This window comes from Equus asinus, chromosome 2, assembly GCF_041296235.1.
Source record: "Equus asinus isolate D_3611 breed Donkey chromosome 2, EquAss-T2T_v2, whole genome shotgun sequence".
NCBI classification, from domain to species: Eukaryota; Metazoa; Chordata; class Mammalia; order Perissodactyla; family Equidae; genus Equus; species Equus asinus.
Genome location: NC_091791.1, coordinates 139,095,272 through 139,118,243, shown reverse-complemented (window position 1 = coordinate 139,118,243; position 22,972 = coordinate 139,095,272). Strand labels below are relative to the sequence as shown.

Below are 22,972 nucleotides of genomic sequence, written 5' to 3'. Positions count from 1 at the left end.
TGAAAGGCACTGTGCAGACAAAAAGGTGGGAGTGGAGATCGCCACAGGAATAGACAACATGAATCAAGTCTAACACATTCTTATGACGTCTAAAATTTAGATTAAAATTAAAGGCATTAACACAGACAACTTAAAATGACCCTTAAAAACTGGCGTTTTATCATGCATATTTCACATTAAACTGGTATTAGGATTTTTGTTTAATCACAAAAACTAGCCAATACTATGTTTAGGTATGAAGAGAAATCTATTAATGGGTCTGAGTTGATTAAACTAGTTCACATTAGCTATGGTCAAAGCAAACCAATGGGAGGATCAAAGTTCCTTCCACTGGCATGGATGAGTGACTCCCAGGAGAATACACTTCCAGAGCTCATTTCAAAGAAAGACTACAGCTAAACAAGCATCTTAAGAACATAAAATATGCTAAGCACTATAAAGCAGGCAAAATTCAGAATGTAATAAAATAGGAATTGTACTAAGTTCTTCATCTTTTCCCAAATGTAAATTATAGGAAAATGTTCAACGTGGTATAAAAAAGGAGAAATAAAGAACCATTTTATAAGTTTGTTTTAGGGAATTAAAGTTATTCTTTATAAAACACATCAAAACTGATTTCCTTCATGATATTCTAAAATACTGTCTTGAGAAAATAGAAACTTGTCAGGAAATTAACAAATGTAATTTAGAAAGTGGATACACGATGCCTTTAAATGGCAACAGAAAATAAAATTTTATCTAATAAGGCCATTATAAAAATCATTCAGACTAGCTTTCAACTTGTATTTACAATACCTTCTATCAATTTGCTGATAGCATTTCCTGAGCCATCCCAGACTGGGCATTTTTCTTCGAGTTGTTGCACCATTTAAATAAACTATCATGTAGTTTTCTGCTACTAACAGCTCCAAAGTGCCAATAACATATCTGTAAAAACAAATTAAGTTTAAGCCTTAAAGATTGCTTTGCATAACCAAACTAGGTTATCCAAATTATATACTCCCTTCCCTCTCCTTCAATGAGCAAAAACAATGAAAATTTTAATACTGCATTAGTTGGTAGTATGATTAAAGAAAAAAAATTCTTATCTTTTATAAATACCTATTGAAATGTTTACAGATGAAATGACACGATGTCTGGGATTTGCTTCAAAGTTATAAAGTGGGGGAGTACAAATTGCAAGAATGAAGTATAAATTGATGATTGGGAGAGTGGGTGATAGTACACAAACATTCAATATATTTCTTTGTATATGTCTGAAATTTCCCACAATCAAGTCTTAAAAAACTGGACTAAGTTGAGAAATAAAATGACTCCGTGGAAATATGGCAGAACTGAGTCAAGCTCAGTTACATTTGGCTTCTGGGGGGTAAATATAATTTAGCCATATGATTTTGAGATAAAAGTCACTTCTTTACACTTAATGTGTCCTCCAATATAAAATAAAGAAGTTAGAACAGATAATCTGAAATATCCTTTCTAGTTTTAAAATGACAATTTTTCTGTCGGGGTGGAAAATGGATAGTTTCATAATACCAAAGAATGAGGACTTAAAGAACCAGAGCTGGGATATTTATAATTTTTACCCAGCCAAAGTTCACTTCCGTAAATTGGGGATCTAATTAACTCAAAATTCTGTGCAAACATTTTTGTGAAGATATGCTTACTTAAAGAGATTGTCCATCAGGTACCTATAGTTAGGTTGACCACTTTCAGGCATAAAACAGACAGCAAACACAACAATGGCATTTAATCCATCCCCATAATATCCTGAAAAAGAAACCAAAGATAAAATCACCAGCATGATTTCACTCTGAAGATTTTTCAGAGGACATCTGTATGGTTGATAGATTATAATGGTTTACCTTTCACAAAATTCTGGATCAAAAAGTATTTTTTTTGTTTTTGTTACTTTATACAGTCTTATATATGTCTTTAAATCTCCTCTTCTCAAAAAGAGAACAATAAAATTTTAAGAGTAAAGGGTAAGCATAAAAACAAGCCCACTTAAAGTAGCATAATCAGAAAGCCAACCTTATTTTAGCAAGTAGACAAATATAGTCAATATAATCCAAGATGAACAACTACAATAAAATATTTTTATGCATCTTACAGTTAAAATGGGTGCTTTTTAAAAAAGTTTTTACATTCAATGATGCCTAGCATTTTGTAGATTTTAGGGTACTAAAAAAAAGATTACATTCCTGACACAATTCTAAGTGAAGGGAAAACAGTACTAAAATGTGATGTTTCAATTATAAGCTCTAGATATTAAACTGTATTCAGTAACAAGTATTTTTGCTTTAACTTTCATTTCTATTGTTTATAAACATGCACTAAAAGGTCTGAACGTTTGAAAAGAATCTTCACCACCTTTCTTAATCCCTTAAGTCACAAAGCACACTGTGATAATTCAACAGGATAAAATGGTCCTAATTATTTTCCCCTAAGAAAAATAAAGAGCTATTTCTGAAAGATATTAGGTTTAAACCATGAGGCAGGTCTCACAACTTGCCTCCTATGTCCTAGCTGAATTAATGTATGTCTATGGACTTCCCGATCCAGATTATTCTGTTTTCTTCATCTGAGTAAGATTAAATTAAGCAGAATAACATAACTGCAAATATTCAAGTGATTTGCTTTCAGATGAATGAAGACTATAGAAATAAGCCAGGGAATGCATTTGGCAGAGTAATTAAGTGGAAATGACTCTATCTGCTTGACATATGTGGCCCTCTGTCCTGTACTAGGAGGATTTCAGGTAATTTGACATGCTCTACAGAATGAGTTGCATTTTGACTACCACTAACATTCTGGCACTGTTTACAGAGTGCCCAGGTAAACTTCTATATATGCCACAGTCAGACTGATATAAGTTATAACTGTACTTCACAGCTTTTCCTATTTGACTTGTAAGTTTTTAAGGGAAGGGACAAAGCCTTATATTTTTGTATATCCCACAAATACGCAAAGTAGGTGCTCCATAAAAATGTAGAATGAACCAGTTCTCTACTTGTGGTAAAGCTATATGATTTTTTCAGGGTTTTAAGGTAAATTAAGAATCATAGTTTAAAAAGCCAGGATTTACTTATATCCACAAAAGACTTGTATGAGAATGTTCATGGCAGTTTTAATCATAAAAGCCCAAACTGGAACCAACTCACATGTCCACCAAACGAAGAATGGACAGGCAAATTACAGTTTATCCATATAATGGAATACCACTCAGCAATAGAAAGGAATAAACTACAGACACATGCAACAACATGGATGAATCCAGAGAAGTAGACGAAAGAGTGTATACCATATGATTCCAGTTACATGAAATTCTAGAAGCGGCAAAACTAATCACCAGTGTAGACATTAGAGTAGTAGTTGCTGGAGAGGGGGTATTCATTGGGAGTATTAAGAGAATTTTCTGGGGCAAATGAAATGTTCCATATGTCTAGGGGTGCAGGTTATATGGGAATATATGACTGCATGGGCATTTGTCAAAACACTTAAGATTAGAGCATTTCTAAGTGAATTAAGTCAGAAGAAACACAAATACTATATGATATCACTTATATGTGGAATTTTAAAAAGCTGAACTCAGAGAAACAGAGACTAGAATGGTGGTTACCAGGGGCTGCGGGGTGGGGAATAAGGAAAGACGCTGGTCAAAAAGTACAAACTTGCAAGTTCTGGAGATCTAGTCTAAAGCTTGGTGACTAGAGTTAATAATGTATTATGTACTTGAAAGTTGCTAAGACAGTAGATCTTAAACGTTCTCACCACAAAAAAGAAATTGTAATTATGTGACGTGATGCAGATGGTAGCTAATGCTATGGTGGTCATCACTTTGCATTATATAATGTACCAGTTCAATATGTTTTACACCTTAAACTTGCACAATGTTATATGTCAATTATATCTCAATAAAGCTGAAAAAAAAATTTGCAAACGCTACCAAAAAAAAGATTATAGCATTTCACTCTATATAAACTCTAATTGGGTCAACAGGGGAGAAAGTAAAGTCTCAGTGTTGGGGTGGGCCTAGGGACAGGGGTAAGAGGGAGACAGTTTTCACTGCACACTCATGTACCTTTTGAATTTACTGTATGCATATGTTAACTATTTTTGAATGTTGGTTTTATCCTTTTTCTTCAAATCTATTATGTTTCTAAAATGACATGGTAAATTTTATCACGCTTTCAAAATTATGTACCATCTCAAGGGAGTTTAAGCATTTAGATTTCTGATATTGCTTTAAAAAATTGGAATAATCTTTGGTAACTCTTACCTCCATGGCTGATAACTTTTTTGTAAGGTTCAATTGCCTTCATATCAACCCTGTGGTCCTGTTCTCCAATTCTGAACATACGCCAGCGTCGTCCATCTTCTTTTTCCTCTGCTGATGTGTATTCAGTAATTGAGCCTTTCCTAATAACTTCAGTAGTTTTGGGTTTTGGAAGATCATCTGTCAAAATAAAAGGTTTTTGAATCACAAATTGTTATTTGTACAATAAAAATCAAATTACATGTTAACCACTTTACTATCTAATTAGATTGTTCAGAGAATTTTTCATTACACCTTCTGTGGGATTTCAAATATTTCTTCCACAGTATAGGAAAAGGCTTGCTCTTGATATAAGGGCCATTTTGTATTTGGAAATCACGGTTCTTTAAAGTTTTTTGTATTGCCTAATTCAGAAAGCACCTAATCACAGTGCAATGTATATCCATAACTTCAGAAAAGATAATTTACACAGCCATCAAATCTTAGTACATTGGCCCTACAATGCCCTTCCAGATTCTATTTATAACAACATTGTCCTTGACAGTTACCACTATAGGTTACTTAAAGTAACTATCTAGGAGCCAATTGTTTTTTGTTACTGTTGATCACTTAAATTATTCCCCAAACATTATAATACCAGATAGAAAGTGGTTAACTAGTCAATGATTATTTCTCATTTGATCAGTTTTATAAAGCAGAAATGTATTGATAATATTCTGAAGTGTACATGCAAAAGTCTATTTTAAATTAACATTAGCCAAAGCATAAGCACCAATGATTAGGTATAATTTATATTTTAAGATTGCATTTTAGCTGATTTTTAATGAAGTAATGATTTTCAAAATTTTAGTATGATAGTCCTTACCAAAAGATGGGGGAGGGGGAACCTACTGCATGTTAGTTGTTTGTTTCCAAGACAAAGCTGTTAACGGAAAATATCCTTCCAGGAAATGACTACAGCAGCATTAAAGAAAGAAGAGACAAAACACATAGGCAGAAAACTATTTCAATATCTTTATAAAATACTGCTTATTACTGGACTGCTTATTGAACCAGCAAAACAGGAAGGAAAAAAGGAACAAAAGATACAGTATACCAAGCATCTTACCCTTTACAGCAGATAAGATACCTAGAGCTAAACACTGCTTTGAAGTAAAAATCATTTTAAAGATGGAATATAAATAAACTATTAACAACTATGTAAAGATACTGCAGATAGTAATATCTAATTAAAGAAAGCAGGCAGAACTTCGGATTCTAAATAACTAATGATAAGAAATACAAGGTTTGGGGGCCAGAGTATACATTCACTCATGTTGGCTGTTTACAAAGTGCAGCACCCTCAGGCAAACCTATTTAAAAGATCACCCTCAAAAAACTCCCTCCAGAAGTTCCTCTCTGCAGACTCAACTACTTTTAGCACATTCCCTAAATTATGTCTCTTCAAAGTTCTTTTTCTTAGCTGATCAACTAAATAAAAGAACATGCCATAATTATTAAGCAATATTTTGGGAGCAACATGAAAAGACCATACCTTCACAGCACTGAGAAATTAAGAAAAAAAAATAAAGCCACCTATGTAATCTACTATACGTGGTTTTGAAAGCCATGAGAATATTCAGTGTTAGCAGAATGTCGTATCTTAGTAATCAATATATGAACTTTAGAAAGAATATCATATTTCAACAAAACCCCTTAAGCATTGACGTCAGTTGGTTTCATGATCCAGTTTTAAGTTTTTCCAGTTCTCCTAATATGAGAATGCCATTGTAAAAACATGTATGTATATAAAGACAACCATTCATTAAAGGTCAGATGAAAACAATCAAACACTTACCTTCCCACTCAAATTCATTACTGTTCTCTGACGGTGTGTCTAAGTCATCTAAGTCAATCTCCCCACTTTCATCCAAATCATCGGACAACACAGAGCCATCACTAGGATCCAGGGTCAGGCTAATGTCTGGGGCCATTAGTTTCTTTCTTACTTTATTTCCATTAACTTCTAGTGAGCCTGGAATGGATAACCAAAGTGAAAGATATTAGAAGGAATGCTTAGATGTTCAAACTGAACAAGAGAAAAATTTTAACCACTCCATTCTTGGGAAAAATAACATTAATTGATACAATCCCAAAGCACCAATGATCACTATTGCTTCTACATCACGGCAAGATGACATTTCCCAGCAAGGATACATCTTCTTAAATAAGAGAGGCAGACTTTATAGCCACTTCTTACTACTAAAAATGATTTCCTCTCATCCCTTTATCGTAGAAATTTACAAAAACCAAGGGTATGTTTTTGGAAAGTTAAATTTCCAAAGCATTCCAAAAATGCTTTCCTAAACACTCAATTTATCCTTTGACTCCCTATGATGAAACAAAAACTGAGCATATTTTTTTCCTTGACAAAGAAACGTGTTCAAAAACAACACAAAATCTATCATTTCACTGAAAGTAAAGGTGTCAAGTTCTTACCAGGCTGGCTCTCTGGTCCAGTTACAGCTAATATATCTGCTTCAATACTATCATCTTCTGGTAAAGGTCTAGAAGACACAGACATAATTTTTAACCCAGAAATTAAAAAAAATTTTTTTCAAGTTCAAAGATCTATTAAAAATAACTTATAGGAGGAAAACTGAATAAAGCAGTGTTTCTTAAGTTTTAGCAATTTACAAACCACTTTTAAAGACAAAATTTTCAGACTGTCAGAGTTGACTTACATATTTATATAAGCAACACATAAAAGTAGATATAAACTCCTTATGTAACTGCTCTTAAATACAACTATAAAATGTAAAAAGTATAAACAACCTACAAAACAAATATAATTGATTATATGACTTTAATGTGATGTATGACACAATGTATGATGAAGCTAAATTGTTACTCACAATGGGACTATGGTAACGATGACTACAATTCTTTTGAGCTCAGCATTTCTATATTACTATTATCAACATGTGCTATGTAACGACTCATTACTCCCACCAGCTGTTCATATTCCAACTGCTAAGGGATCTTCCTGTGTACTGAGATGGTCTTCTGACCATGATGGCATGGCAGCATCATTTAAATATAAGGTCTGCCTTTGCTCTTTCTCTCTTAACTCGACTGCTGCCAATACAATTGTAAATACAAATGCAAACGTGTCAAGGTAGCTGGTCACATGATATAGAAAATTCTTGCTTATTTAATAAGTCGTTTTTTAAAAGCAGGAAATTTAACAATTCTTATAAAGACTCCCTTCTCCCAGGAACCCTTCACATTCTAGTTTAAAAAATACGACATAAAAGCATTGTTTATAACAGCAAAGTTTTGAAACTTAAATGTTCAAAACAAAAATGAACGAAAGATTATAGAACACACATATATTTGGTTGGAAAGTAAAATACAAGAGAATTAGTCTAACTGTTGGAAAGGAACTTCCATTTCCTAGTATCAAATGAACACCTTGCAATACTGGGTTTTTTTAAGAAGCCAAATAATCATTTGATAAATGATATCTCAACAAAGGAATTTTGAAATTTTGTTTTCATTTAAAAGCATTGCTCACATTGGAAAATCTTCATCTTGCCATTCCTCCTTAAGTTCCACACCTTCCATTCTCAGCTTGGATTCAATGTCAACTACAAACTCCTGGGAATCCAGAGAGCCAATGTCCTGTGAAAAGAGAAAAATTTATACCCACTTATTTTCCACCTTACTTTTTATCTGCTGAAAAGGAGCAATAATCTTATACCTTTGTTCACACCTCTACCTTGGACATGAAATCAATTTACTGAGTTGCAACTACCATTTTTCTTTTTAAAGAATTAAAATAGAAAATAGAGTACAAATTCTAGTAAAGTAAGTACTATTTGCAGTAAGGTTATTGTGCAGTGAAAATATCTGTTTCAGTTGCATATATGCATGTGTGTCCCAGGTTGTGATTTAAAATTTATTAGGTATTGTGAATCATATAAAAACAATTAGGGGGGTGCAGCCAGGTGGCGTAATGGTTAAGTTTGCATGCTCCACTTCGGTGGCCTGGGGTTCACAGGTTCAGATCCTCGGCACGGACCTGCAGCACTCATCAAGCCATGCTGTGGCAGCAACTCACATACAAAAATACAGGAAGATTGGCACAGATGTTAGCTCAGAGCCAATCTTCCTCACCAAAAAAACAAACAAAAAAACAATTAGGGCACAAGGAATAAAAGTAAATAAATATATTCTCTACTCTAGATCCATAATTAAATTATCTGTCCTCTGGATAGATGTTGATTCTAGAAACTGAACACTAGAAAACAATACCTTTACACTCTCACGATTCAGCAGAGGCAAGTGGTGTGCTGTCTTTTATACTCCCTTCTGTATAGTTTCAAAGCCATAATTCCTGAGCCACTTGAAGAAGGCTATTTAGTAACTGTCCAATAAAATAATTATGCTAAATTTTGATTTGCTTCATATCTATACCAAGCTTTTCTCATATAGTTCAACATAAGTGTTCAGACACAGAACTTAGTGATTATTTCTATTCACGCAACTACATGTTTTAGGCTATAAATTTTAGTTTTAGTTTTTCCAAGGAAGGGTGTGGTTGCCAATATCCTCATTTTACAAAATGAGGAATCTAGAGGTTGGTTTGGTTGATGGAATAAGAAACAGAGGTTTGGGAACGGCTCTGTGGCCGAGTGGTAAGTTCTCGCGCTCTGCTTTGGTGGCCCAGGATTTTGCCGGTTGGAATCCTGGGTGCAGACATAGCACCGCTCGTCAGGCCAGGCTGAGGCGGTGTCCCCCATGCCACAACTAGAAGGACCCACAACTGAAAATATACAACTATGTACCAAGGGGCTTTAGGAGAAAAAGGAAAAATAAAATCTTTAAAAAAAAAACACCTATTTAAAAAAAAAAGAAAGAGAGGCTTAAGTATATTATTTAAGAAGCCATGAAGATGAACTGGTTAATAGTGCAATAAAAACTGTGACAACTTTAGGGGGCAAGAGGTACAAATGAGAATTTAGTTCACTTACATTAGAGTAAGTCAATAGATGACTAAAGTTATTTTTTTTAAAAGAGGTAAGATATATATTTCTTAAGAGATAGAAAGTATCACTAGATATCACCAGAAGTATTAAAAATAAAGTTAAAAGTGGTTGACACCAGTGGAAGAAGAAAGAGGGTGGGATGGGGACCCTGATGCTTTTCATAGTAAATCCTTCTAACTTATCTGACTTTTAAAACCATGTATGTATAACTTTAAAAATATTTATCAAATAAAACAAATGGTGCCAGCCATTCATTCACTTCAATTAGTCTCCTAAAACAAAGACGTGGTCATATTTTATGGTTGTCTTATCTGCTACGTTATTACAACACTCAAAAGATGCACAAAGTTTTACAAAAAACACATTATGTTCCAGAACAGAAACAACAACAAAACTACATTAAATCTTCTAAAGCGTTAGATTTCATATGGTAAACTAAATTCCTATCTCCACCAAGACTGGGAGGCGCTCTTGCCACTGTGAATTCTTACTTACGCTCAAGGGAAGGCTTCAAACATTCTCGAAAGGTTTAAATTTTTGAGGACCCACTTGCAATCACAGAAGCACACGGCAAATGCTGTCTTTTCCTTACCAACATATTTGCTTGGAAAAGTCAGTTAATTTATATATATGAGCAAGGCACTTTTAATTTTCTGGGAAAACACTGAGCCAGGCAATTTTGAGAAATTAACGGAAAACACTTAAAATACAATAATCTTGACTTTAGTACCTTCTCTGTTTTTAACACATAGCCTACATTTTAAAGTAATTAACACACACCTTCAATGATGACTTCACAGATTGTTCCCTGACAGCAACCAGTCTTCTCTATAACCAAACAATCTCTTCTATTTAGAACACAGAACTAGAAAAGACCCCAAAATTATGGCCAACAAGTCTCAGATACTTAATACTTCTTACTCTAGAATTAATGCTCAAGTGAGACTGAAGCATTCTATTACTAAATGTTGAAAACTGACAGTCTCTTCCAAATTTTTGATTCACTATACTTCTCAATGTTTTCTCAAGTCTCTGATACTCACTCTAAAGTGAACTAATATATTTTCCTAAATTCAATAATCAGAAAAGCTTTCCATTATTTTGTCTCACCTTTTCACTGGGTGTTGGAAAAATAGGAGTTCTGGGTGTCTTTTTCAAATATCCCACAGACTCAGAAAAATATTTCAAAAATAAAAGCAGTGACTGCCAATTGCTCCCATTATATTTCCAACACCTAGCAGTGCCTGGCACACAACAGCCCTTAAATATTAGTTAAATGAATAAATATTTAATTGAAAGGTATAACCCTGGATAGCAAGCCTTTGTTTTGCTCAATCTCTTAGGCTTATTTTTCTTATTAAATTACTTAAATAGACTTCCTGTTATGTGTTACCCCTCAAAAAGTATAACGAAAATATTTGGGGCAACCTACATACATGCAACATCAATTTCTGTTGGTAAAATTATTCCTTGTTTCTAAGAGAAAATATCTATCTTATGAAATTCTAGAAAACAAACTATGTCTTTTAGCTGCTTTAACACTTGAACAAGTCTGTCACTCGAAAATAGCTCCTCTAAACAGAGACAGCTCAAGTCCTTCAGCCCTCTCAGCCGGTTCACTCAATTTTTACTTGACTATCATGTTGTAAGTACACTAGGTAGATAAAAAGTTTAAACAATTGAGAGAGTACTGTTCTTGGAAGCACTTTATCATCAGCAGCTATAAGAACAGGAAACGAACAAGAAAGAGCAATATAAGCACAACCACTTTGAAGGAAATCAGGATATTGCTGACTTACAAGTTAACGGTGGTTGTTTCCCATTTTTTGTTCATAGATTTGGGAAATAGAATGGGGAAACAACACTTTAACATGCTATTTGTTAAAACAACCTAATGCAACAGGAATAACCTGATTTCTCAATAGACTTGTGGTAGTGGTGGCATATCATTATTTATGCCAATTATCAGTGGAGGTCATAGAGATAAACTCAAAACAGCTGCTGACCTCAGTGAGGGTGAAAATCAAGGAGATAATGGATTTCCTCCTGACACATCTTCAGAAGGGAGGTGTGGTGGTAAATTCAACCAAGATAAAGAAGGAGATTTCCCTATGCAGCTTAGCAATATAAGCAAAAATTAAATATTAAGATCACATTTAGAACCGTCTGAATTATAACTCATAATTTTACATGGCAACTTTGCCATTATGTAGTTTAACAATGCCACTGGAATAGGTGCACTTAGTAACCACCATCTATGCTGAAATCAATTACAGTTGGCTGAAGGAAATGCCCGGGCAAGCCTTTCACTTCCCTATTTAAAAGAAAGGACTTCATTCTAAATATTTGTGTTCACTTTTTCCTATGAGGTTGGCAACATTGGTCGCGCTACAGGAAAATAATTTAGGCCAGCCTACGTGTCTATGAAGAAAAATCCTGTATGAAAAACATAACTACAGAAAACCTACAGAAAAATCCTATAGGCTTGCTTCCCTGAGAGCATCTGTTAGAATGGCTATTATCAAAAAGACAAGAAATAAGTGCTAGCAAAGATGTGGAGAAAAGGGAACCCTCATGCACTGTTGGTGGGAATGTAAAGTGGTGCAGCCACAGTGGAAAACAGTAGGGAGGGTCCTCAAAAAACTAAAAATAGAACTACCATATGAATTCCACTTCTGGGTATTTATCTTAAGGAAGTGAAATCACTATCTTAAAAAGAGATATGCAACCCCATGTTCACTGCAGCACTATTCACAACAGCCAAGATATGGAAGCAACCTAAGCATCCTTTGATGGGTGAACAGATAAAGAAAATGTGATACACACACACAAACATACACATGAATATTATTCAGCCATAAAAAAGAATGATATCTTGCCATTTGTGACAACATGGATGGACCTTGAGGGCATCATGCTAAGTGAAATAAGTCAGACAGAGAAAGGCAAATACCATATAATCTCTCTCATATGTGGAATCAAAAAAAAAAAAAAGAAAGAAAGAAAGAAAGCTGATAGATAACAGAAAACAGACTGGTAGTTGCCAGAGGTGGAGGGTGGGTGAAATGGGTGCAGGGGATCAAAATGTATAAACTTCCAGTTATAAAATAAATAAGTCATGGGGATGTAATGTACAGCATGGTGAGTACAGTTAAGAATATGTATTATATATTTGAAAGTTGCTAAGAGAGTAAACCTTAAAAGTTCTCCTCACAAAAAAATTTATAACTATGTGTGATGGATGTTAAGTAGACTTACTGTGGTGATCACTTTGCAATATTGCATCAGTATGTTGTATATCTGAAACTAATACATTATATGTCAATTACATACAAAAATTACAGTGATGCCAACTTTTCTCAAAATTGTGAAAATAAAGCAACGGATAATCATGCCACTTATAAAAGGTACATTTATTAAATTATCAGTATGCAGAACATGCTGGAGGCGCTCTGAGATCTTTGAAAGGGTTGAAGTCTAATAATTGACCTCTAACACTTTGTTATAGAGTTACAAATATTAGTTGTAATATAAAATTATAATTTTGGAATATTACTATCATATTATACTAGTATTGCTTTATAGGATGTAAGCTAAAAAGACATCTTTCAATTCACTGTCAGCCAAGGTTAATTTATTGGACCTGGCTATATACACTTCCTTTCTTAGAAGCCTTCCTCCATCGCTGCTCCTTCTACCTGCACTATTCCAGGTGGAATGAACAGAACCATTTCCCCAAAGAGTGCTTTTCACATTTACCAGCCACTTGTATATTCATCATCTCGTATCTTCCAACCAACAATTATGTGAAGTATAAAACACTAGTGTTATTATCCCCATTTTATCTTATATACGAGGCAAATGAACTATATCCTGGTTAGACCTGATTAGACCTAGACTGTTTCTGATATAGCATACTGTCCCCAGTTCACTGGCAACTTTATACAGAATAAACTTGTAATGCCAGATTTGGTTACTTACCTTCAAAGGTCCTGTACTGCCTAAAGATTATAATAGTACTGACTTATGGTGATATACTTCAAGTTCCATGTTTGCAGAAGTGGATCTGTCATACTTCCTGTCTAAGCCCAACAATATTAGGCTGCAACAGAGGAGACCATGAAGACTAAAAATAGAGTTCAGAGAAAATGTAAAAAGACAAGAACTAAGAAGACGCGCAAGATCATCAAAAAAATGGTCTGCAGGGTAACTAAACCAGGTAACTTCAGTTATAATTTTGAGGAAACATCCATTTACAAATTGCAAAATTCTTCTCAAATTTTTTTAAAAGAATACGTTTAATTAAAAAAAAGTTAATTGATTAAGCATTAGGAGAAACAGAGATCCTAACCAAAGAAGGTGAGGATGAAAAAAACCACTAAAATGCAATCACACCCTTCACTCAACCAACTACATGGAAGGCACTATGACTACCTGCATGAACACGACAAAAGCTGTGCTCTCAATGAGCTCCCGGAACAGGCCCACAAGGGAAGTTTAAAGCAACGCAACAGACCCAAATAAATGTCTGATTTAACATGAGTTGATCTAGTACATCTCCGGTGGCATCGGATGCATCCAGGAGACCCAAACCATTTAAGCAAAAGGTAGTGTCTGAATCCACCCAAGGAACTCGGCTTTTCACGTACGAAGGTCTATGAAAGCTCTGATTACAAACGCCGCTTCCGTGTCTGTTCCCAGAGGGTACGAAGCACATCAGACGTCCAAGTTTCTTTGTTCTGCACCAGGACGGACGCTGGTCATAAATACCGGACCAACGTGGCCCAGTCTGCGCGCCCAGACCGGGGTGTGTGCAGGAGGGCCGAGAAGGGGGAGCAGGTTCCATCCCGAGCACGACCACCACAAACGGAAAAGGGGGTGGGAGTGGGGGCAAGGATGGCAACTGCAAACAGGAGCCGAGCCAAGGGCGGGGGCCTGAGCTGGGCGGGGATCCGGGAAGCGCGTCCCAGGCAGGTTCTTTGGCGCCCCCTACAACGGAGAGCCCTCTGGGCTGCCTCTGTCGGGCCGTCCGGGGGCACGCGCCCGTCAGACGTCCTCCACCAGGCCTGTTCCCAGCCGGGACCCGCCGTGCCGAGTCTACCCTGGCGGCACTCACCCCGGAGGAAGCCTTGGCTCCCTCGTCTTCTTCGCCCCTCCAGGCCGGCGACGTGGGGCTGACGGCCAGGTCGTAGAAGGTAGCGCCGAGCGGAGCCCGCTCCCCTCGGACGGCGGTGGAGACCCGGGCCCAGTTTCCCGGCCACAGCAGCAGCGGCAGCAACAGCGGTACCGGCAGCGGCAGCAGCTGACCCGGATGCAGAGAGCTTCCCCAGCGGAAGTGACCACATCCCGACCGTCTCCGGGCGCGGCAGACGGCAGAGGCGTGGCATCTTCTTGAAACCCCAAAGTCCCTCTCCCCGCCCCCTCGGCCGCCGCAGACTGACGCTCGCGCATGCGCCCGCGCCGCCGCCCTGCGTTCCCGCTGGGCGGGCGTGGCGCGATGGCTTCTGGGCGGCGCCTCTGAGGCTGCAGGTGTATTTTTGTGTGTGTCCTGGGACTTGATCTTCGAGTCTCAAAGAGCCATTTTTATATTCTTTATGTTAGCTGTATTGATCATTACAATAATCATATGTTATAAAGTGGATGAAAGTAAGGGAGGAAAAATATCCGAGGCCTCATTTGGGGGAACGAAACCTCAGAAGAATCCTTAGAGTTTGGTAAAATGCTCGAGTGAACAGCTTTACTCTACAACAGTGCTTCTCAAATTATATGTAGGGAATGATCAAATTATTTTTTTAAATTTCCAGTTAGTTGTGAACCATGCTTTGGTAAGGGAAAGTAAAAATATTGGAAATATTTTATCATTGGAGTCAACCGCCGTAAAATGACCCGTAAAGGTTTCGAAACGTTCGTTCTCAATTTCCGTGTTTGTTTCGTGGACCAGTAACAAACAGTAATACGAAGGGCCCAGGTCTGTGGATCATACTTTTGAATAGCAAGACTGCTCTACAGCTTGAAGGAAATAAGATTACTTTGGAGAACATCATAATCCCTCCAGGAAATCAGCCCAGCAGTCAACTATTTGGGTAATGCATTAGGGAATGATGGGGCTTGAGGGGGAACGCAAAAGCTCAAAAATTTAAATCATTGACCCAAAGTGCAGCTGCCAGGTTTACGTTGCTTTGGCAACATTTACTCACTGTTGGGGGCGGCGTCCGAGGGGAGGGTGGCGTTTAAACTCTCTGTATCTCATCTATAAAATGGGAAAAAATAATACATGCTTCGTAGGGTTTTTTGAGATAGTCATGTATGTATTAGAACAGCGCTTGGCATATTGTAATCATATGGAGTTGTTAGGTATTATTATTTTTCCTCCTATTCTAGCAATTTAAAAAATAACTGGTAGAGAAAACAAACACAGCTGACCAGTAGAGCCTTAGCTGAACAACTTCTTGGGCCATGCTTCTGTAAGCAATTTCATGTTCAGTTACGGGTTTTTCATGGTTCCGTATTTTGCTTGTTTCAGTCCTGCAATGAGTAATATTCCCCACAGGGTGGCAGAAAATCATTTGAAATCATAGGCAATTGTGTGATTTTTGCAATCTTTAGTCTCTGTTTCATTTCACTAACTTTATTGTTTGGTAAGCTTGTTCAATGTTTGCTTTGGTTTTGAGTAAGCCATTTAGTATTTGTCTTTTTATCTCCGTCTCGTGAGTTATCCATACTTACTGTGAAACATTAGAAACTACAGATAAGGCAAAAAAAGATAATCACTTAGTACCTTTGTGTATATCTTTTCAGATTTTTTACACATATAACTATATAAATAGCACATAAATGTTTTTTATAAAAATGAATGTAACTAATAGTTTATAACTTTTTTCTTTTAATTTAAAATATATCATGAACTCCTCAGGTCAATAAGTTTATTTTAACAATCATTTTTATTATAGATAATTTATGTACTATTAGCTCCTTATTGAACTGTTAGGTTGCCCCATTTTTTTTTGATAGTTAAAAACAACACTTCCTAGAGTATCCAAAAAGACAGAAACATAGGACTGACTTATTTTCAAATGATATACTAATTACACAGTAAAATAATACACTCAGTATATTTTTAGGTGAAATACCTCTAATCAATGAGTCTAATTGTTAATCTGAAAAAAATATAAAAAAGACACTATTTTCCCTGTGTTTCTAGACTTTTCTGATAATCTTTAGTGTATTTTTGCAATTACTTGTTTTTTCTATGTGCCTTTTTGAATAGGCGAATATTTAGTCTCTTAAAAATTGTAAAATAATTCAGAGGGAAAGAAAGTGTGGCTTCCAGACCCTAAGTAGAAGGTATCATTTAGAAAGTGATACATTAGCTCAAAGCCACCATCAATCTGTTCCTTTGTCGTTTCTGGCTTTGGTGTTATGTGTAAATAGGCCCGCCTCACCCCAACATTGTACAAGTAGTCATAGTTGTTTATAGTTTCATCTTTAAAAAGTATGAACATTAAATCTAATTGGAATTTTGTCTATATGCTTATGATATCAGGTAGGGAATCTGATTTTGCTAAACTGACGAAATAGTTTGCCTAACATTATTTATTGAATAATCCAGAAATTCTTGAACTCAACTAGGACCGAATCAAATGAATCTTTACCTTCAAAGTTGTCATCCTGGGTTACTCACTTTGTTCAACTATCCATTTACAAACCTTTTGACAAACCTTTGTATCAGTTCACAAACCATCCTTGGACAACTCTTTATTGAACAGCATTGTGAGTCAATAGCGTTGGGCCCTGAGGGTACAGATAAAAATGACACAGTATCTACCTTCAAGGAGCTCACAGACTAGTCAGGGAGAGGGGCAAAGACAGTCAGTAATTTGGTGAATTTCCTTCCAAGGTGCAGCTAAATAGAAGGGAGCTCAACAGATTGGAGGGTGGGAGGAGGAGTCAGTAAAGGGAGACTTTCTGAAGGAGGTGATCTCAAGCTTAATAATAAGAGAAAGATCTTCCAAGCAGAGGGAAGGGCATCTGCAAATACACAGAGGCTTCTAGGAGCTGCACATTGCTCATCGTGACCGGGCGAAAGCAGTGGGAACATGAGTGAGTGTGAGTGGCCAATAACAAGAATAGGTAGTCAAAGACCAGATTAAAAAGGGAATTTTTAAATGCTAGGAATTTGTTAAGAGCCAATATAACGAGCAACATGGAAAAGCCATCAATTATTACTTTATAGTTGCACTCCAAAAGAAGACTTCGAAACATGGCCTGCACAATGACTATTATTAGGATGATTCCTAAGAGAACAGCTCTGAGAGGGACAACACTCACTTGAATATGTTCTTTGCTATGTGTGTTAAAATTATTCATATTACTTCATCATACTTCATACATCAAAATAAAAGCCAAAAACACTCCAAGAGGTGTTGAGTCTGTACTTGCTCCCCACCCCTACTCCAACCTTGGACTAGAAGTAAGATGGGAGATGCTAAGACATTTGAGACAATACTAAGAAAATGTGTAAGTTCAAATTTCAGAAGGCATAATGTACATTAAACAAAACTCTTGAATGCTGCTTCACTCTTCACTGTATAATTTTATAGACAGATTGTTATTCTCGCTAATGAGCATATAAATTCAGTGATGTTTGGCAGCTCACTCATGATGTTTGAAAAAATAAGTATCCTTTTTACATGGGCTGAAGATGTCTTTGCTGGTTAAGCTTGAGGGTAAAACTGGATACAATTATATATTCATTTAATTATTCATAACTTCAGTCTGAAATGAATGTGTATATATTTTTCACTTATTCACTTTATAAAATTCAAAACTAAACCTAGCAGCAGCTTTATCTTTGACTTGGTGACAAGTTTCTTTTCTACAATGAACCAGTAAAAGAAATTGTTCCAGACAGAATTTGTGCTTCCCTATTTCAGAAAATCCAACTGGACTGCACATATATATATATATATATATATCACACATCACCGTTGCGTGATGCTTCCACATTCCACCGAGTACACAGAGGAAAGCAGCAGCACACATGTCTAGGAAATGTTTCCATATGCAGGGTTAGATTATGGCCATTCAAGAGGAAAACTAGGCTTATTTGCCAGAGAGCTTTAGTCAACAGGACTTTAAGAATTTAATTCATTCAGGGAAGTAGGTTATGGGTTGAAGTCATGTGAGAGCAAGAGTTCAGATCTGCACATAGTCATTTTTGTGGAGAGGGAGAAGATGTGCATTTTCTTCAGTAGAAGTTAGGAAAGACTAGTATTACTTTAGATTACTCATCCAAACTAAGTGTGAGCAAATCTTAGCATCCATATTTCAAGTTCTGTGTGATGTTTCTGCAGTGTCATAAAAGAAATGGCAAATATGAGTTTAAAACTGAGGGTATACATTTTATAATGGAAAAGGATAAAATTTGGCAAAATCATAGCAACCAATAGATTGGAGATCATGGTTTCATTTGGAAAAAAGATGATGGACAGAGACCCATCTACCCTGAATAGGGGTCATTACAAAAAATCACTGCACTTGTAATTAATGCTCTTGCAAAAGTAGCAGACATAGTATCATCATGCTTGGTTTATTACTGAAATCAAGATTAATTTTGAAGAGGGGAGTAAATTTCACTCTTTCTTCTCTCCTTTAATATATGAAATGTTAGTAGCAGTATGACCATCTATATTTAAAAATATACCAATAAGTAATGGCTTCCAACTAGAAAAAAATGAGGTTGATTGATTGATTGATTGATGATGATGATTTTTACCAGTGATAATGCTTTTTTCATTCTTTCCGGGCTGGGTAAATAAAAATGAGAATTGATCAGCTAAGGCGAACTGTTCTGAGGTCAATTATAGTCCCCGCATCCAGATTAACCCTGAATTAGATATAACACTGTCTTTCACCAAAGCATTAATCGTTTATTCTGCATCTTTAGAATCAAAGGACAATCTTACTTGCTTCAAGAAAACAAGTACACTTCAAAATGCATGAACAATTGTTGGCTCAACTTGGAGTTTCATTCTATTTAACCAAAAGTGCTATGTAAGGCAAACACATTTTAATTTAGTACAAATATAAAAATTAAGAGGTAATATCATCTAATTCACTATTGCAATCGGCCAAATGTTCAACAAATATAATTCCAAAAATACTTTACTTCCCAAAAGTAACTACCTCAACTGAGAGAATCTAGATGATTATATTCTAAAATACCTATTATATTTTTAAAATACCTATTACTGTAAATAGGTAAAATGTACTAACAACTCTTTTTAATAAATTTCAGTACAATTGAGTAGAAAAAATTAGTAGAAAATATTAATATTGTAACATTTTTTCATTTACATGGTTCCCTTAAGATACTTAAAGACAATACTTCTAATATAATTGTTAGATTATACTTACTAATAAAAAGAACACTTTCCGGTTTCAGGTATTTATGTAATGGGGAGAGATGAAATGACAGAAGTTTAGCATGAACTATCATCTTTAAAAGACACAATCTCTAAAATTCTAGATTTTTTAAAAATGGAGTACTAATTCTTCAGCAGGTCACCCATTAATATGAGGAACTTTACATATATTTATTATAAATATATATAGTTTATATTATATATATGTATGTAATATATATATAAATGTGAGCTACTATTCCATCTGACAATGACCTTACCTAGGCACTATTTACAAAAATTGAATCTAATATGCCTTGTATATAGTTTGGAATATGAGAGAGTGTGGGGGCAAATTTGAATCAATAAGATAACTAATGCCTGAAATTACATTATTAGTTTTTCCTTAATTAGCTTATAACACTGATTCATGTTAAAATGCAATTATTTTTCATAGAAGAGTTTAACATATGAAACTTATGCTGAAATGGAAGGTGGGGTCTGGATTAGAATTAGGAGAGCCATTCTGGTCCTTATTCTGCTACAGTCTCTGTGCCCTTGGGCAAGTGTCCTATCTTCCCGAGACCTTCAGTTTCCCAGTCAGTAATTTATGAGGTATCAAAGATTTATTTTACCTAATTTAGCATTTTGCCTAAAGCTGGGCTTCTCATTTTTTTTAAATTTTAGTAATTCACTAAAATATTATGTGGATGTTTAAGTACAAACATCTGAAAATTACACATCTTACATGCTATCATCTATTTTTTTAAAAAAGTGACATAAAAAAGAAGACAACCCAAATATATACATAAAATCCATGCCAAATGATAGGAAAGATACTTTAAAGAATCTGAATATTTACCAGTGATATTGATATTTACAGTTTTCAGGTTTACACAATATGGTAGATAGAGCCCTGAACTCAGAATCAGCAAATTTCCTTTAAAATTCCAATTTCATCATTGAATTTGTAGGTCCTCCTCACCAGGTGCAATATGCGTTCTCTAAGACTAGGAAACAGGCAACAGCAAATGAAGGTACAGATGGCAGTCTCAGGGAGTTTCAGGCATTGCTTTGAATTGATAATTTTTGTTTAAGGATCATTCTGAAAATGAGGAGTTTCTTCAAAGTTAAGTTTATAAGACTACCTCTTCTTATAATAGTTTTTGCCTCGGTTCTGTGTCCCATCTGGAGGTACAGGGGACACGTGCTGAAATGAAATCACTTGAAACTCATTCCTCTTTTTCATTTTAATAATTCTTTTTGTGTTTCGACTGTTAAAAAAGCCATTCTCTAGCAAACCAATTTCTTGGCTTAGCTATATATTTTTAAAATATTAATAAAAATGAATATATTTTTAAGCTTTTATAGCTAGAATATATTTTCTAAAGGTGTCCCATGGGCCTCCTAAATAAGGGAACTTTTTGTTAAATGAATAAATCTATCAAAAAATAAGCTTCTTGTTTCAATCTATTTTAGAAAAAAATAGTCACGTGTTGTGGTCTTTACTACCCATCTTCCCCCACATCCTCATAAATTGGTTTGGTGTTTAATTTTTGATCTAGGAAAGAATAATTCATTTTTATCTTCATTTAATTTTAATAGTCAAGGAGTAGTCTATAGAGATTGAATAAATTTAATCCTTCTGCAATTAGTGTCAAATTAATTCATTCTGGATGTAGATAACTAAAGAAATACAGACCCTCCCACACACTGACAGAAACCTTTATCAGGTTTAATGTTTTATGTAAATGATCCTACTTGAAAGAAAGCTTGTCTTGTTTCTCCCTCCTCCCTATCCTTGTTAATTGTTTGTTTTTAAACCTAAACTTTCAGAATTCTCTGAGGACTATAGTCTTCACTGGATCAACTGTGTGATCCTACAAAGATAACATTCTGCCGCTGATTTGGGTCCCTTGGGTGGAGAAATCCAGTTTTCTCCCTAAGTAAAGTTCACAAACGTGTAACTTCTGTGGGATGCTCCAAGGAGGACGATATGGTGAGATCTAATGAGGATGATCTGGATATGTCTTGCGTTCAGCCAGCAGATAGGATTATTGTAAGTAGCCAGTGGTTTCACACAACACGATCCATCTGGGTCACCCCAGATTTGTCACCCTGAGGCGACTTTTCTGAGTAGGAATGTTGTCCCTCATCTGGAGAAGCCCAGACACAAAAAGCTACCAAGCAGGTCAGCAGCCAAAACATTTAAAATACCCTTTCTTTTTTCTTTCCTTTAAAAGGAACGTTTAGGGTTACATGGTTGATGATTGCATAGATTTTATAATTAACCATCTTAATACATGAAGAGTATAACAATGTACTATACTCTTAATTTCTAGTACAGCTATAAATATATACTGGCTATTATTAAACATGACTCATCAAGATTTTTTTAAAAGATAATTGTTATCTCTTGTCAAGTCACTATTTAATGTTACTTTCAATATTTGCTGTGATAAGCATTAAAATCTGTATATTGGTTGATAAATCATTGTTTAGGAGTGTCTAAAGGGTTCAGTAAATGGTATGAAATTGCCATAGTGTAATAAATGGTTATTTGATAATGAATGGAATTGTTTGAAAATACTGTTAAAATGTCAACTTTAAACATATAGATCATTACTCAAAGGGAAGGCAAACATGGAAACCACAGTGACATCATAAATATACTGCAATAAACACATTTATTTATACCGGGCAAGTTGTAGGTACTTTGTATAAATGTGTACAAATTGATATATGAAGTTAATTTCAAACTGTAAAAGTAATTGCATTGGTTTAACTTATTTAACTCTCCTTACAATAATATTTATTGCAGAAAAAGAAGGTAAAGAAATAAATGATGATAAATAGATAAAATACATAGGAAATGGGAATTGTTTTACAATTTAATTACACTGTCACATAAAATTATCACACAAATACACCAACCCGACAGCAGAAATACATTAAAACTGTATTATCCAGTGCAGAGAACAGTTTTTTGTTGGCTTTTATTTCACTTGCACATTTAAAGTAATTTTATTTTTTTCTACCAGTCTAAAATGTGGAACAATGTCAAAAGTAAAAAAAGGTAAGTCAGAAACAAAAATTATTTTCCAAAAGGAACGTTCCGCTTTGCATGATAGCATGGATTGTCATACAATCTCAGAAAAGGGCAACAAAAGCAACCCCATCCCTTGTGATTGGTTATTGAAGAAATGTAAATACAGGAGGAACTCTCAATAGAAAATGAAGTTAATTGATTGGTTAGACTT

At 35.3% G+C, this 22,972-nt stretch overlaps 1 protein-coding gene across 3 annotated transcripts in view; it reads right to left on the bottom strand.

The window, feature by feature from the left end:
- Positions 1-14,715, bottom strand: part of BNIP2 (BCL2 interacting protein 2) — a 38,516-nt gene extending 23,801 nt beyond the window's left edge. For 2 of the 3 annotated variants that reach the window (XM_044764789.2, XM_044764790.2), the window contains exons 1-7: positions 14,426-14,714; positions 7,836-7,942; positions 6,758-6,825; positions 6,117-6,293; positions 4,283-4,459; positions 1,668-1,770; positions 796-927 (exon numbers count right to left, since the gene is read on the bottom strand). In XM_044764789.2, coding sequence (XP_044620724.1) covers positions 796-927; positions 1,668-1,770; positions 4,283-4,459; positions 6,117-6,293; positions 6,758-6,825; positions 7,836-7,885 — 707 coding nt within the window. In that variant the 5' untranslated portion in view covers positions 7,886-7,942; positions 14,426-14,714. Of the gene's footprint in view, positions 1-795; positions 928-1,667; positions 1,771-4,282; positions 4,460-6,116; positions 6,294-6,757; positions 6,826-7,835; positions 7,943-14,425 lie in introns of all 3 variants that reach the window. The other variant, XM_014850433.3, reaches the window with a different exon arrangement.
- Positions 14,716-22,972: the final 8,257 nt, after the last annotated feature.